This window comes from Oryctolagus cuniculus, chromosome 2 (assembly GCF_964237555.1).
Source record: "Oryctolagus cuniculus chromosome 2, mOryCun1.1, whole genome shotgun sequence".
Taxonomy (NCBI): Eukaryota; Metazoa; Chordata; class Mammalia; order Lagomorpha; family Leporidae; genus Oryctolagus; species Oryctolagus cuniculus.
The window spans coordinates 72,482,280-72,497,445 of NC_091433.1; the positions used below are offsets into that span (position 1 = coordinate 72,482,280).

The 15,166-nt window shown below is 45.7% G+C and overlaps 1 protein-coding gene across 7 annotated transcripts in view; it reads left to right on the forward strand.

Moving 5' to 3' along the window:
* MTUS1 (microtubule associated scaffold protein 1) overlaps window positions 1-15,166 on the forward strand; it is a 163,279-nt gene that overhangs the window by 51,696 nt on the left and 96,417 nt on the right. For 6 of the 7 annotated variants that reach the window (XR_011386321.1, XM_070068467.1, XM_051842585.2 and 3 more), the window contains one exon: window positions 3,205-3,400. Coding sequence is in view for 5 of the 7 variants with exons in the window: in XM_070068467.1 (XP_069924568.1) it covers window positions 3,205-3,400 (196 nt within the window). In the remaining 2 variants the exon portion in view is untranslated. Of the gene's footprint in view, window positions 1-2,113; window positions 2,177-3,204; window positions 3,401-15,166 lie in introns of those variants that run through there. The other variant, XM_051842588.2, reaches the window with a different exon arrangement.

The following is a 15,166-nucleotide window of genomic DNA, read 5'->3' on the forward strand; positions in this document are numbered from 1 at the left end:
TGATCTGTGCACCCAGACTTAGCTGTCTGTTTCCCACATGTAGGGTGGAAGCTCGTTTCCCGGGGTGGTGATGTGGTACTGAAGTCAGGTCATAGAACCGTCAGGTTGAAATGGAGCCCAGTGGTACGTCTTAGAGAAGTAGCACTTTTCATCTTAGTCATCTTTCACTTAGGATTCGTAGTTGGAAGTAATATGTTTTGCAAGTCCTGGAGGACTGTCCCATATTCCCAGAACTAGTTTCTTTACTTATCAACTGGCATAAAAACTTATTCATTTTCTGTGATGATGTCTTGAGCACAATGCCCTCTTCTGCTAGTCCCACTCTTTTAAAAAAAATTATTTATTAATTTAGTTGAAAGAGTTAGAAGAAACAGAGATATCTTCCATCTGCTGGTTCACTCTCCAAATGGCTGCAACAGCTGGGGCTGGGCCAGGCCAAAGCCAGGAGCCCAGAGGTTCTTCTGGATCTCCACTGTGGGTATAGGAGCCCAAGGACTTGGGCCATCCTCTGCTGCTTTTCCAGGCACATTAGCAGGGAGCCGGCTTGAAAGTAGAGCAGGCTTGGTCTCAAACTGGCACCTATATGAGATGCTCGTGTTGCTGTTTGCAGCTTAATGCACTGTGCCACAATGCTGGCCCTGCTAGTCCCCCTCTAACAAGTTCTCACTGGTCCCTGGGAAGGAGGGTGGGGAAGGGTCTGGACAAGCCATCACAGGCCATTGGCATTGTACTTACTTTCACTTGCTGTAGTCTTTACCCAAATGCCAGTGTCTGTTGGTCACTAAAGCAATACCTGGGGCTCCAACTTCCCTGGACCAAGGATGAGACAGTCCTGGAGAGACGTTCATTGTCAACATGCTGTGTTGGTCTGGAGTTAAGTTAGGCTTTGATTTTACTGAGTCCTTGGGCTTCTTGCAACTCCATGGCTCTTTGGTGGACAGGGTTTATCTGACACTTTAGAACTGTTCTTATTTGAAAGGAGGGATTTGATTTTAATTGGTCACAGAGATGATATATTCATGTTCATGGGTTATATAATGGGAGTGGTGCATTACATAGGAAGAAAGGAATTGATATTGATTCAGAGCCTGCTCTGGAGCCAGGTGCCTTTTCATACATTATGTCACTTAAGTTTCCCAGAAACGCACAGGTGTTTTACAAACACTGTGGGTCATTCTTCCCAGAAACAACAGAGCCATTGTAATCTACACTTCAGTTCTTGAGAGAGGTTACTTAGAACTTACCCAGCAGGTCAGTAGTCATGTTAAGATTCAAACTTGGGTCCTCCTGACTTGAATGCTGACTCTTTTGGCTCTGTACACACCAGAGAGCTTCAAAATGTTGTGGAATGTTAGCTCTCTGAAAGGCAAAGTACACGATTCGCTGAGGATGCACCTTTGTAAGTTATTGAGTAATTTGCTTTACATTTTTAAAAGAGGATTTTCTGAGAGGTTAACTTAGCCAGTTTTAAGGCAGAGATAGAAGACCCTTGTTAGTTTGTGTGCCATCTCTTGCCTTTCTTGGCCAAGGCTGTGTTCTGCTGTGTTAAAGTGTGAGCTCCAGCCGTTCTCCTGGGATACTGGCACATATGTTCTGTACTCATCTAAGGTATGAATTCAGCTCCCATCAGCAGAGGGCTTTTTTGTATTTGCATTGAAAATGAGGTTAAGCGCAGACGTTTCAAGTGTGGCTCCATCCTTCACTGGCATGGTGGCCTTGAGCACCTTTCTTGGTCTCTACACAACTCACTGTTTCTTTTCTTTTTTCTCACATCAAGGGAGAATACGAACTGTAGCTTGTGGTGTTGGAGCTTATGTCTGTGTAAGCCTCAGTGTTCTCTCTGCTATATGTAGAGTGGAAACATTTATTGGGTACCTACTATGTGTCATGTCTATGGAGGTGATTGCTAGTACACAGAAAAGAAAGACCCAACACCTGGGCAAATGTAGTGCCTAGTGCGGCGGGTGACATTCGACAGTACAATAGCAGGGCACATCAAGACCAAGTTGGGAATACAAATAGATTGCTGTGGTGCGGAAGGGCGATGCTGGGGAGTGGCCAAGGAAGGCTTCCAGGGGAGGGGCCGAGTTAGCCACTTGTCTGAAGTTGAAGGACAAGTGTTCCGGTTGTAGGGATGGCCATGAAGAAACGCAAGAAGATATTTTGCGGACTTCAGGTAGGGGATGTGACTGGAGCTGGGGTGTACAGAACTAGGAGGATGGCAGGGCTGCCTTGCCTATGCCTGCCGTGCCCAAAAGGACTTCGGGTGGCGCACAAAGCCTCAGCTTTCTCGGAGGGCCCAGGGAAGCCAGCCTGGCCTATTTGAGTTTTAGAGAGGTGGAGGGATGGGGTGCAGTGGGGGAGAGTAGAAGGTGAAATGGAGGCTAGGGAGACCAGAAAGGGCTTGAGGACACAGTTTAAGTAACCCTGAGGAGAAATAGTGCTGGCCTCCCCAGAGGCAGATGGAAAAAGGGGTTTAGGGGTAAGGAAGAAAGCACCCAGAAACAGTGTTCCCTGTGGAAGTTGGGCACCTGGTGTGTTTGTAGTATGGGAAGAGACAGCTTTTGAGCTGGATAGATAAGGTCAACTTAATCTCAGTGCTTCGTGTTCTTCTGTAAAAGGGGGTGTGGTCCAAGTCTCAACCTAGAGCAGTAGCATGAGGGGTAACTGAGCTGATACATGCATTGAATTTAGGATGGTATTCATGAAGACAGCAGCATGGTTATTTTTGTCAGTGTTTAGTAGAGATGCCTGAAGGTGCTCAGCGGGGTTGTGCAGAAGAAGCTAAGTGCATGGGAAACTCTGGGGAGAGTGTTTGCTTGGTCGTCTGGGGTTTGCGTGCCCCAGCATAAAGGTGGCGATTCAGACAGTGGGCGGGATCATGTAGGGAGAGTAAATCCATGGTGAGGAGGGAACAGGACCCACAGGACGAATGTGTAGTCAGGAGGAAAATGGGGAGAGCTCTGTCAGGGAACCTGGTGTCAGGTGTTATGGCTAGCCACCCGCCCCGCCCCACTAGACCTTGACTTGTGGCACTGGTGCTCTTGATCTGCTCAGATGAATTGAAGAGCAAATGGTGAAGAGTTTTAATTGCTGCAGAATGAAAATGCAAACTGAACACTGGTATCTGGCTTAGAGCTAATGCCACAGGAGATGGAATGGGGAAGCTGTGATCCAGGCTAAGGTCTTAACTTTTTTTCACAGGGTTCTGCTTCAAAGTCTACGACCCCCTCGGGGAGGAACATATCCAAGCCCGACTCCTGCGGTTGGAGGAAAACACCTGGCCCCAAAGCCAAAGGGGGGCCTTCTGGTTCCTGCCTGCGGCGGAACAGCGAGGGCCGGAGTCTGGGCTCAGAGCGGGCCTTGTCCCCGCAGAGGATCCGGCGGGTGTCCAGTTCTGGTAAGAATCTGAGAGTTCAGCTGGGCATCCAGCATGTGGTGAGTGACTGGAGCGCAAGGTCAGGCTGGCTCGGAGAGCAGAGTTCAGTTGGGATTATAGGACTAATGCATCCTGTCCTGAAGCAGCTTGTCCTTTTGTGGGCCATCCTGCTGCCCAAGACAGGTGGAAAAAGATGACAACAGGGCATTGGGAAGGGTGGCTGGGGAGAGAAATGTGCGTATACCAACTTCTCTGCTACTCAGAAGGGTGCATGCACACATAGACAATTGAGTGACTCTTGCAATGAGTCATTTCACTTACACATTTTTTACAAATGATTAACTGCTAAATAATACCTCACTGTTGTAGACCAGATTCACAGTGCCCTCTCACCCGGCGCGAAGAGATGGTATTTTTGCTCTTTGCATTTTCCCGAGAGATGTTTCCAGGGATGCGAGGATGAAACTTCTCTAACGTGAGCTCTTGTTTGTGCTGGCTTGCATTTTGGACTTCGTAGTTTTAAAGTCACGATGAAATTGGAGAGCTTCAAGCATGGCTGTTAAGTGTTCAGTAAATCTGGCAGACATACAGATTGCTCTGTGCTAGAAATTGGGACAGGAAATGGAAAAGTCAGCCCTGTTTCTTAGCGACTGAGAGGAAAAGGCTGCTGGCCGCTCCTGTGGACTGAGAGCACTCTGCAGGAGCATCCTTGTTTCTGCAGCAACCCTGGGCAGATGAAAGGCGGGTCGGATAGATTTAGTTGAAGTAGGTTCCCTATAAAAATAGGAGTGACTATTGAATGGTCTATGAAGGATGTACCTCTCAAGTTATGTGTCCACATGTGTGAGAACGTTTGATAGAAACTCATCAAACCAACCCAATCCTGGAGGCTCTCCTTCCCTCTCTCTGCAGTTCAGCAGCCTTTCATGAAGCCTGTGGCTTGAGAAGTCTATGGTGCACAGAAGTATCTTAAGGCTTGTCCATTGAGATGTAGGCCCAAGGTCAAGGTCATGTTGTTTGGGTGAGCTGACCCTGGAAGCGGTAGGAGTGGGAGAAGAGGGATTTGCAGCACATTTCACTTTCCATTGCCTGGAGGAGCTGAGTGGGAATGAGAAATTCATCAGCCTGCTATGTCCATCAATTCAGAGCAAAACAAGGGAAAAAGCAGTGATCTTTATTTTGGATGTGGCCACCACTGGGGAGTCTGAAGGCATGAGTGAGGAGGAGGCTTCTGTCCTCACATTGCTGCCAGAAAAGGCTATTGTCTTTGCCAGATGATGGAGAGCTGCCTCCTGACCTGGGTGTCAGGAGCACAGGGGCTTGGTGGCGTGTGTTGCTGTGGACACTACACCCTGGCTTACAGAGAAGAGCCCTGTGCCCTTGCACTTGGCCCTGTGAGCTGCCTGAGCAGGTCCTTCACCCTCCCTGGGCATCGGCCTCCACGTCTGTAAAGTGTTAGGGTTTGAGAATCTAGGGCTGTGTCAGCTCTTGCAGTCCACAGCACTGTAGAGGTAATTTGGAGCTCACCTGATTTTCCAAGTAATAGCTGCTACCAGTGTGATTGCCTGGGCCGCATGATACATTAGGGTAATACCAGGGCATGTAAAAAGATGCACTTCAGGACAGACGTTGTGGCATAGTGATTAAGATGCCATGTGGGTTACTTGCATCCCATATCAGAGTGCCTGGGTTCAAGTCCTTGCTCTATTTCTGAACCATCTTCCTGCTAGTGGACACGCTGAGAGGTGGCAGGTGATGGCTCAAGTTCCTGCCACCCCTGTGGGACACCTGAATTATGTTCCTAACTTCTGGCTTCGGCTTGGTCCTGGCCCTGGCTGTTGTGGTCCTCTGGGGAGTGAACCAGGGTTGGAAGATCTCTCTCCCTCTCTCTCCTTTTGCTTTAACTCTACCTTTCAAGTAAATGAAAATAAATAAATAAACATATGAAATTATTTTGTGTAGACAATGGGTCCCACTAAACAGTGAGGCATTTTTAAAATACTCTGATATGTTCTATCTAATGCTGTGTCTTATAGGAAAAGTATATCGGTCTAGTCTTAGGGAAAAATTGGAGAGAGTTGTTGAACTTTTATTACTGTGTCAGTGAGTTTGAGAACTAAGTCTTGCATTCAGGTTTTACATTCTGAGTTAAAAACTAAAATTATATATTATCTGGTGGTTTTACATACATGAATAGATAAAAATTTAGTGGAACTGGAAACATGATGGATTTGGACTTGAGTTTTATATTTCACAGAAAACTTTTATGGACAGAATGTCTGGGTTACCCCAAATTCATCTGTAGAAGCCCAGTTCTCAATGTGACTTTGAGAAGGTGGTCCTACTCCAACAGGACAAATGCCTTTATAGGAAGAGAGGGAGACCCTAGAGCGTGCGCTCTACCATGTGAGACCCCACAGGAGATAGCTACCTGCAAAGCAGGAAGAGGGCCCTCACCGGGAACCACACTGACCAACACCTTGATCTTGGACTTCTGGACTCTAGAACTGTAAGATACATTGGCGTGTCTGACTTCAGCCACCCAGTTTGTGGTATTGCTATAGCAGCCCTGGCTGACCAGGACCGAACACCAACTTGGTGATGCTGTATTAGATTTTTAACAAAATTGGTAGCGACCACTTTGTTTGGATACTCACAGTACCTTGAGAAGTGTTTGTTGTGGCAGGCAGGAAGGTTCATCACCATACAGCTAAATGTAGAACAGAAAAATCAAGAAGCAAAAACAATGTGCCTTTAGAGCATGGAGAATCTGTTGCCATTTACCAGACAATGAAGCATTTGTGTATTAGGAAATTGAAACCCATGAATATCTACTGTACTGCTACAAAGTTTCTCCTGCAAGGTAAGCAGTAGGAATGTTCCATCCTGTTTAGAGTTTTCAATAAACCCTTTCAGAAAACCAAAGACAACACCAGACTCAGAATTAAAATAGACATTTTCTTAAGGCTTTAAAGTGAGTATGGGAAGGAATTATAATGGAACCTCATGGAACTTTTCCACTCTACCTCTCAATATTTGGACATTTATATGAAACTAGATTATAAATGATTATAACAAGCAAAATCTGTGCTTGTTTAAAATGTATTTTCTAATGTAGTCAATTAAATATGATGAGGTGGTGATAGAGATCATTTCTGTTAATTATGATGCCAGTGATGGCAGCTCACACTAGTAAGTGAATACCACATTCTGGGCTCTATTGTAATCGTTTCACTGCTAAAGTCATGTAACCCTCACGATAACTTTGGGAGACTTTGCCCGTGTTGTGGATGTAGAACCACCACCTAGAAGTCAAGCAGTTTGTCCAAGGTTACGCAGCTGGGAACTGGCAGAGGTGGGATTCAGACCAGGTGGTAGGGCCCTGGGGTCCATTATCAGTCTAAAGAAACACTATTACTATGACAAGGAGTTGAGAAAGAAATCTTGGTTGAGAAACTGAGGCACTTTAAGCCTGAATGTCTTGACTTAAGGCTCTATGTTGTTTATCTGGATGTAAGTGATTTTACATGGTTGTTGAAAATTAATGCTGCTGAATGCAGTATGCTCAATACATACTTCACGATGGATTCCGGCGTCTCCAGAGTCCTGCCTGTGGCTGCCTTTCGGAGGCAGTGCCAGTTCATCCCGGGTTTTAGATGATAAATGTATGTGCTCCTCCCTGTAAACATACAGCTGCCCTTCCAGTGGTGGCCTGAGCCAGCGCAGGATTGCAGAGGCAGCACAGGACACACTCCTGCCCTGTGGGTCCTTTTCCCTACCTGGAGCAGGCACATGTTCATTTATGCAACAACCACAGAGCCACACAAAGGGCTGTGTACGGGGTGTGGAAGGCCCTGCATCCCATGAAAGAGATGGCTTCTGGCTTTCTTCTAGAGAGAAAGAGAAGTAGCATCTCGAAAGGATAAACCTTTGTTGTAGTTTCGTGTGAGTTAATCAGGTGAGTTCCTTTCAAGGCAGTTGTACATCTGAAACCTGTACTGACTTGCCTGTCCTCAAAAGTGTTCTTCTTTCTTGCTAAGTCGTTTCCTTCTTGGTTTAGGTAAAGTGAATTTTTTTCATTTTTTACAGGGAACTTACCTTTTTTAAAAAATTTTTCAAATTACTTTTATGTCCTTTTTAGTTTTTTAGGTGAGAGTTTGAGAGGGCTAGTAAGCAAAACTATGAGAAATTTCAAACTTGAATATATTCTTAAAAACTAAATTATTACCCAATACATATTCTAAAAGCTAACTTGAATGTGTTGCTAATAGATGTTTCTGTTTATATGAAAATTTTTTTTGACAGGCAGAGTTAGAAACAGAAAGGTCTTCTTTTTCCGTTGGTTCACCCCCCAAATGGCTGCCACGGCGGCGCGCTGCGGCCAGTGCACCAATCCGAAGCCGGGAATGGTCTCCCATGGGGTGTAGGGCCCAAGGCCCTGGGCCATCCTCAACTGCACTCCTGGGTCACAGCAGAGAGCTGGACAGGAAGAGAAGCAACCGGGACAGAATCCGGTGCCCCAACCAGGACTAGAACCCGGTGTGCCGGTACCGCAGGCAGAGGATTAGCCTAGTGAGCCGTGGCACCGGTCTGTTTATATGAAATTAAAACACTTTCTGCTCTCTTTATTTTCTCCAATAAAATACTAATAGTAGCTTTCATATTGAGTATTTCTTATATGCCTGCCATGTGGTATCTTAAGTTCTCTTACATGTAGAATCTCAATTTTCACTAGTCATGAAGTATGCCTACGTAATTCTCTCATTCTGAAGGTGAGAATTTGAGGTTTGAGAAACTTGAGTAGGTTGCCTGGTTGCACAGTTGAGAATTGCTGGAGATAGCTGGTGCAGGCTGTCTGGTCTGAGGGTGTGTGCACTTTCTCCCCAGCCCTTCACACATACAGCAGTCCTAGCACGCACTCTTCACTAATGGACATGCAGGGACCATCCACTAAAGGACATGTACGTTAACAACAGTCTGCTCAGTGCTTGCTCAGAACTCTCAAGTGCTGGAAATGAAGTGTACCAGAGGGGCAAATTCTAATGAGGGGAGCCAGGAAATAAAAAATGATTAGTATGTAGGATAATAAGAAACCGGAAGCAGGGAAGGGGGTATATTTTAAATGGGGCTGTCAAGAAAGGCCTCCTGAGAAGGTGACGTTTGAGCAAATACCTGAAGGAGCGGGAGGGAGACACTGGATGTCTGGAGGGAGCTTTCCCAGGCCGAGCGAATAGCAGGTGCAAAGATTCTGTGGCAAGGCAAGATCTTTGCACTTGTTGGGTGGGGGTGCTTGGGGAGCAGTGGTAGGGGCTGGGAGAGTGGTTGGACAAGGAGGTGAGGCTGGACCAAGTAGGCTACTATAGGTAGCTCGGAGAGAAGTGTCTTCTCGTTTCTTCCTCATGGACAGCTTCACTGTGGGTTCTTGATTTGTTTCCAGGCATTTTGCACAGTTGTCATTTAGCAAGAATTCTGGGGAAGATTTCTTTATGAAATGACACATAAAGTGTGCTAAGTGTGTCCCTATACAGTCTTTTATTTATCCATTCAAGAAATGGTTAGAATACCTGTGATGTACTGGGAAGTCGTTGGGGTCTAAGAATAAACATACGATTAAGCAAATATGCCCTCGTAGCCATCAATAGGTAGAGGGTGAGGTAGAATGGGGTCTAAGAAATTCATTACAAACTCCTCATGCTTCAGCTCCCAGCTCTACTGCCCTGGCCTCGCTGAGACTTTGTGTTGACTAAGGGCATCCATGATGATAGATCCCAGGTCATGGTTCCTTTTCTGTTGTCCAGTGCTCAGTACGCTGTACCTGTCACACAATATGCATATAGAGATGGTGTTTAGCTTGGTGTGAGGGAGACTGGTACAGAGCACTGTGCATCCACAGGATAGGGAACAGCACTAACTCGGCCTCAGGGAAGAATGGAAAAGGGTGTTGGCATTTGAACTGGTCTTGGAATGTGCCCTCAGGAGGTTTCCTGCAGAGCAGATTGCTGGTATTCCCGAAGGTGCAGATGGAGAGTTCGGAAAAAATGCTGTGTGGTGGAGTCAGGACTTGTGTTCAGTGAGTAATGAGCCTCTGCCCCCAGGAGGGCAGGAACAGATAAGTTCTAGGTCTAGATGCAGACTTGCAGGGCCCTGCAATGCTTTGTGGATAGAAAGTAAAGCACGTATTTTAAATATTTTGGGAAAAGATGATCTGATCATCTCTGGTGGTGAACTGTCCCATGGATCTCCGTGGTCATCTTGTTTGTTTAACTGTGTAGATGGCGAGGCCACAAAGTGAAATATGGAACAGACTCACCAGAAGAGATTTCAGGGTCTGGCACTGTGGTGTAACAGGTAAAGCTGCTGCCTGCAGTGCTGGCATCCCATATGGGCACCAGTTTGAGTCCTGGCTACTCCGCATCCCATCCAGCTCTCTGCTATTGCCAGGAAAGTAGTAGAAGATGGCCCAAGTAGTTGGGCCCCTGATCGTGCGTGGGAGACTGGGAAGAAGTTCCTGGCTTCAGATCAGCACAGCTGTAGCCATTGGAGCCATTTGGGGAGTGAACCAGTGGATGGAAGACCTCTAGCTCTCTTTGCCTCTGCACTCTGTAACTCTGCCTTTCAAATAAAAAAATAAATCTTTAAAAAAAAAGATTTTGGGCAGAAGGATGGTTTCGCACTTGATCTTAGCCAAAAGGCTGAGAAGGATGGGTTGAATCTGAAGAGACTCAAGACTAGGATGCACCTCAGAGGGATGTCATGCGTTGGAGGTGGAAGGCAGGAAAGTGTGTCAAGGCTAAGGAAGCCCCTGGGCAAAGAGCCAGGAGAGATGTGAGCAGCAGGGCTAATTGTGACAACCACACGATGGCAGAATTGAAATGTCTCCAACCTGCAGGCAAACCCAGGAACCCTGGTGTGGGTAGATGTGGATACCCTTGGAGTTAAGTAGGGCGATTGGAGAGTGAAATTCAGAATAGCAGCTGTGAATGATGGGCTCGATGGCTTCCTCTTTCTTATTCCAGCTCAATTTTATGAGTTTGAATGATTTGTTCCAAGTGAGAATGTTGTTTACTTGTTCATTTCATCACCTTGGAAAGGGAAACACACTTGAGATAAAGTTCAATTTTGAGGTCTCAGTGATTCCACTGCTCAGAGGAACTCTGCTCATGAATCTTGGCTTCTAAAGAGGCAGGAAACTGTGCTTTCCTCTCTTCTCATTAGCGATTCTCAGCAGGAGTGGCTGGTGGCGAATAAATTCACTGATGGACAAATGAAGACTCTAGTTCATCTTCTTTGTATGATAGCTGAGAAAAGGAAACCAAAGTTCTAAACCTTTCATTTATTACACTCTGAATTTTATTTTCATTTATTTGAGAGGCAGAAAGAGACAGAGAGCTCTCATTTGCTGGTTCATTCCCCAAATACCTGCAACAACCATGGAGCTGAAGCTGGGAGCCAGGAACTTAATCCAGGTCTCCCAGGTGGGTGGTAGGGACGCAACTACTTGAGCCATCATGGCTACCTCCCAGGGTCTGCATTAACAAGAACTGGAGTCAGGAGCCAGAGCCAGGAATTGAACCCAGGAACCCCTCTGTGGAGAGCGCGTCTCCTCAATGAGAGACGAATGCCCACCTCCACACTCTGGGTTTTAGATGTTTCCTCAGTTGTGGGGCGCATGTTCCCAGGCCTGGACTGAGGAAGTTACTTTGTTTAATCCCTACCTGAAGCATTTTGTGAATATACTTGCAGAGGCAGGTACTGACAGTATCCCATGAACACTACACTTCTGTGCAGTTGGAGTCATCGTGAGAACCTCACCTTGTGGGATGTTCTTGTTTCTCTCCCAAATTACTGCTCTCGTAAGACTTGCTGTGTTTTTGTTGTGACTCACCTGTGCTTCTAGGTGAGCTTGCCCTTGAATTTAGTCAGGTGATGGTGGTTATACACAGTACAGCTGCTTATACTCTACTAGCATAATACGGCTTGGGGCAACTCAAGAATGTGAAATACTGAAACTGCATTTTGCAATGTAGGAATGTAAAGTGTTACTGAAATTCTGTGTTCTGGAGGATAACTCGTTCACTTAACAGCTAGTTTGTGAGAGTATGCTATGTAGGTCATAAGCCAGATACTGAGGAATGGTAGGATGAGTAAGTTGTGGTTCTTGCCCTCGGGATATTAACAGCCAACTGGGAGACAATGAGTTCTTCTCTTAACACATTTCCCCTTATAACATTTAAAAATAAAAATTTAGGGAGCTGTGCTGTGGCATAGCAGGGTAAGCTGCCTCCTGCAGCATGGGCATCCCATAGGGGTGCTGGTTCGAGTCCCAGATACTCCACTTCAGATCCAGCTCCCTGCTAATGCACCTAGGAGAGCAGTGGAAGATGGTCCAAGTGCTTAGGCCCCTGCACCATGTGGGAGACCAGGATCAAGCTCCTGGCTTTGGTTTGGCCCAGCAGCCATTTGGAGAGTGAACCAGTGGATGGAAGACCTTTCTCTCTGCTTCTGCCTCTCCATAACTTTGCTGTTCAAATAAAAAGAAAGCTTAAAAATCTGTAGGATTTCAGAAGAGGATGAGGTTACAAACACCAAAATTTGTGTAAATTCTTCTTTTTCAATATGTAATTTTATGATGTAATACAGGTATGCCTTTCCATAGGTAAAGACCAATCTTAGAGTATGTTGGTTATTTTCTGATGTTTAATTTTTTCTTTTTAAAGATTTATTTATTATTTGAAAGGCAGAGTTACAGAGAGGCAGAGAGAGAGAGAGAAAGAGGGGTCTTCCATCCATTGGTTCACTCCCCAGATGGCTGCAATGGCCAGAGCGTCTTCTAGGTCTCCCACATGGGTGCAGGGGCCCAAGGACTTGGGCCATCTTCTCCTGCTTTCCCAGGCCACAGCAGAGAGCTTGATTGGAAGTGGAACAGCCGGGACTTGAACCAGCACCCATATGGGATGCCGGCACTGCAGCTGACAGCTTTGCCCACTACACCACAGCACCGGCCCCAATGTTTAACTTTTTCAAACTGAGACCCCAGCATAAGGCTGCACATGAACTGAATAATTTTTAGGACTTGACTGTTGTACTGGGAAATAGAAATAGAGGGATAGCTAGGGTTCAGAGTATAGAATGTAGAGACCAAGGACAAAGTCAGTACAGGTGGGTGGCAGTACAGAGGAGGGTGAGTGGGCAACCAGGACCCAACAATTCAGTGTGGTGGCAGTCATCAGGAGACACGATCAAGAGAGACAGAGGCAAGGTCTATCAGAGTCAGGGAAGGAATGTGGGGCCACTGTCCCAAGCAAGGAAAACTGTATTCTATGCTTCTTGTATCTAGAATTTAATCAATTTGAACAGTTTATTAAGCTTCCACTGCCCCCTTTCCAGTAGGCTACTTAAATGTATATTTTTTGCATTATAATTGAGAAGTGAGAAGCAAAAAAAAAAAAGACTACCTTTTATCTCACTATCACTGAATAGTTTTTTTGTTTTCTGGTTTTTTTTTTTTTTTTTTTTTTTTTTTTTTTTTTTTTTTTTGACAGGCAGAGTGGAAAGTGAGAGAGAGACAGAGAGAAAGGTCTTCCTTTGCCATTGGTTCACCCTCCAATGGCCGCCACGGCCGGCACGCTGTGGCCGGCGCACCACGCTGATCTGATGGCAGGAACCAGGTACTTCTCCTGGTCTCCCATGGGGTGCAGGGCCCAAACACTTGGGCCATCCTCCACTGCACTCCCGGGCCACAGCAGAGAGCTGGCCTGGAAGAGGGGCAACCGGGACAGAATCCGGCGCCCCGACCGGGACTAGAACCCAGTGTGCTGGCACCACAAGGCGGAGGATTAGCCTAGTGAGCTGGGACGCCGGCCCCACTGAATAGTTTTTAACTTTATAATTCATAACTGTTCACTGTCTTTTCTTTTTGTATTATGTGTTATGCATGTTTATGTACATTTAATGAGCAGGTTTCTAACTAACAGTATGTAACTAATTCATTTGTTGATTTTTTTTTGAAAGACAAAGAGACAGAAAAATATCTCCCATCTGCTGATTCATGTCCCAAATGCCCACTACAACTGGGGCTGGGCCTGGGCCAGGCCAAAGCCAGAAGCAGGGAACTCTCCACATGAGAGAGATAGGGACACAACTACTTGATCCATCACCTGCTGCCTCCCAGGATGTACCTTAGCAGGAAGCCAGAATTGGAAGCAATGCTGGAACTCAAACCCAGGCACTCCAGTGTGGGGTATGAGCATCCCAAATGACATCTTAACCACTGTGCCAAATGCCTGCCTTTATTTTCCTAGATTCTTCAATTCTTTTAGTAATATGGTATTAATTGCTAGAATACTTGCATTTCATCATCTGCATGTGCTGTGATTTATTGTTTACTTCATAAAACTTTTTTGATGATTGGGATTTTTTCTAGTTATTTTTTCAGTACATTACACAATTCTACATGGAAGGGCTGGATATATAAATATGTGAGCTGGTCAGATAAATTCCTTGGCATAAGGCTTTATGTGGAATCAATGGGTGTGTGCCCTTTAAAGGCTTTTGGTACACGTTGCCAGTTATTTTCAGAAATAGCAGACAAGTCTGTACTCCTAGTCTGAGTGTGTAACAGTGTTCCCCAGAACTTGGCAAGTATTTTGACATTTCTAATACTCTCTTCAAATATTCATTGTTAAGGAAGGTACACAATTATATCTTCTCTCTCTCTCTCTCTCTCTTTTTTTTTTTTAAGATTTATTTATTTGAAAGGCAGAGTGGGGGGGGGGGTGTCTCCATTCCTGGTTTACTCCTCAAATGGCTGCAAGGGCCAGAGCTGAGCCAAGCTGAAGCCAGGAGCTAGGAGCATCTTCAGGTTTCCCATGTGAGTGCAGGGGGCCTGGGACTTGGGCCATCTTCCGCTGCTTCCCAGGTGCTTCAGCAAGGAGCTGGATCAGAAGTGGACCAGCCAAGACTTGAACCGGCACCAGTATGGGATGCTGACACTGCAGCTGGTGGCTTAACCTGCTATGCCACAGTGCCAGCCCCAGTGCCAGCCCCAGCATCTTACTTCAGATTGGCATATAGTTGGTACTTAACATATCAACTGAATAACTATAGATTAAATTATCAAAGGTCAGGGTGTAGCTCTGAATACAAGGACCAAAACCTTCCCATTTTGATGTTAAATTGTGGTATGGGAGACAGGCTGTAAATGAACAAATAAAACATATTCTATGTTTGTTGTGAGATATGCTAAAAGGAAGGTAAAAATGCTACAGTAGGGTAGGGAGATAGGAAATGACAGAGATGGATTAATTTTGATTTTAGTTATTGTGACCAGGAATAAAGGCCTGAAGGAGCCATCCATGTGAATATCTGCATAAAAACCATTCCAGTTGGAACAAACAGCAAGAGAAAAGACCCTGAGAGCAGAGCTCATCTGATTCGTTCTAGAATAACCAAGGAAAAAGATGGGGAAAGCAGAAATAGGAGATGGGATTTGAGAGGTAATGGAGAGCTGGATTACCTTTGCTCTTGAAAGCCATAAGGACTTTGGCTTTCCACTTGAGGGACTTCAGTTTTAATAGAGTCGCTATGATAGCTGTGAGGTGAGGATGGGAGCAGGGAGAGCATTGCTGTCATCATAGATAATGGTTTTGTAGTCTGTGGTTGAGGGTGGGGTGTGGTTGTGTTCTAGTTATGTGCCAAAGACAAACCAGCAGGGTTTACCTAAATTGAATGAAGGGGGCGAGTGAAGACAAGCCAGTGATGACTGCCGTAATCTTGGGATGGGTTGTG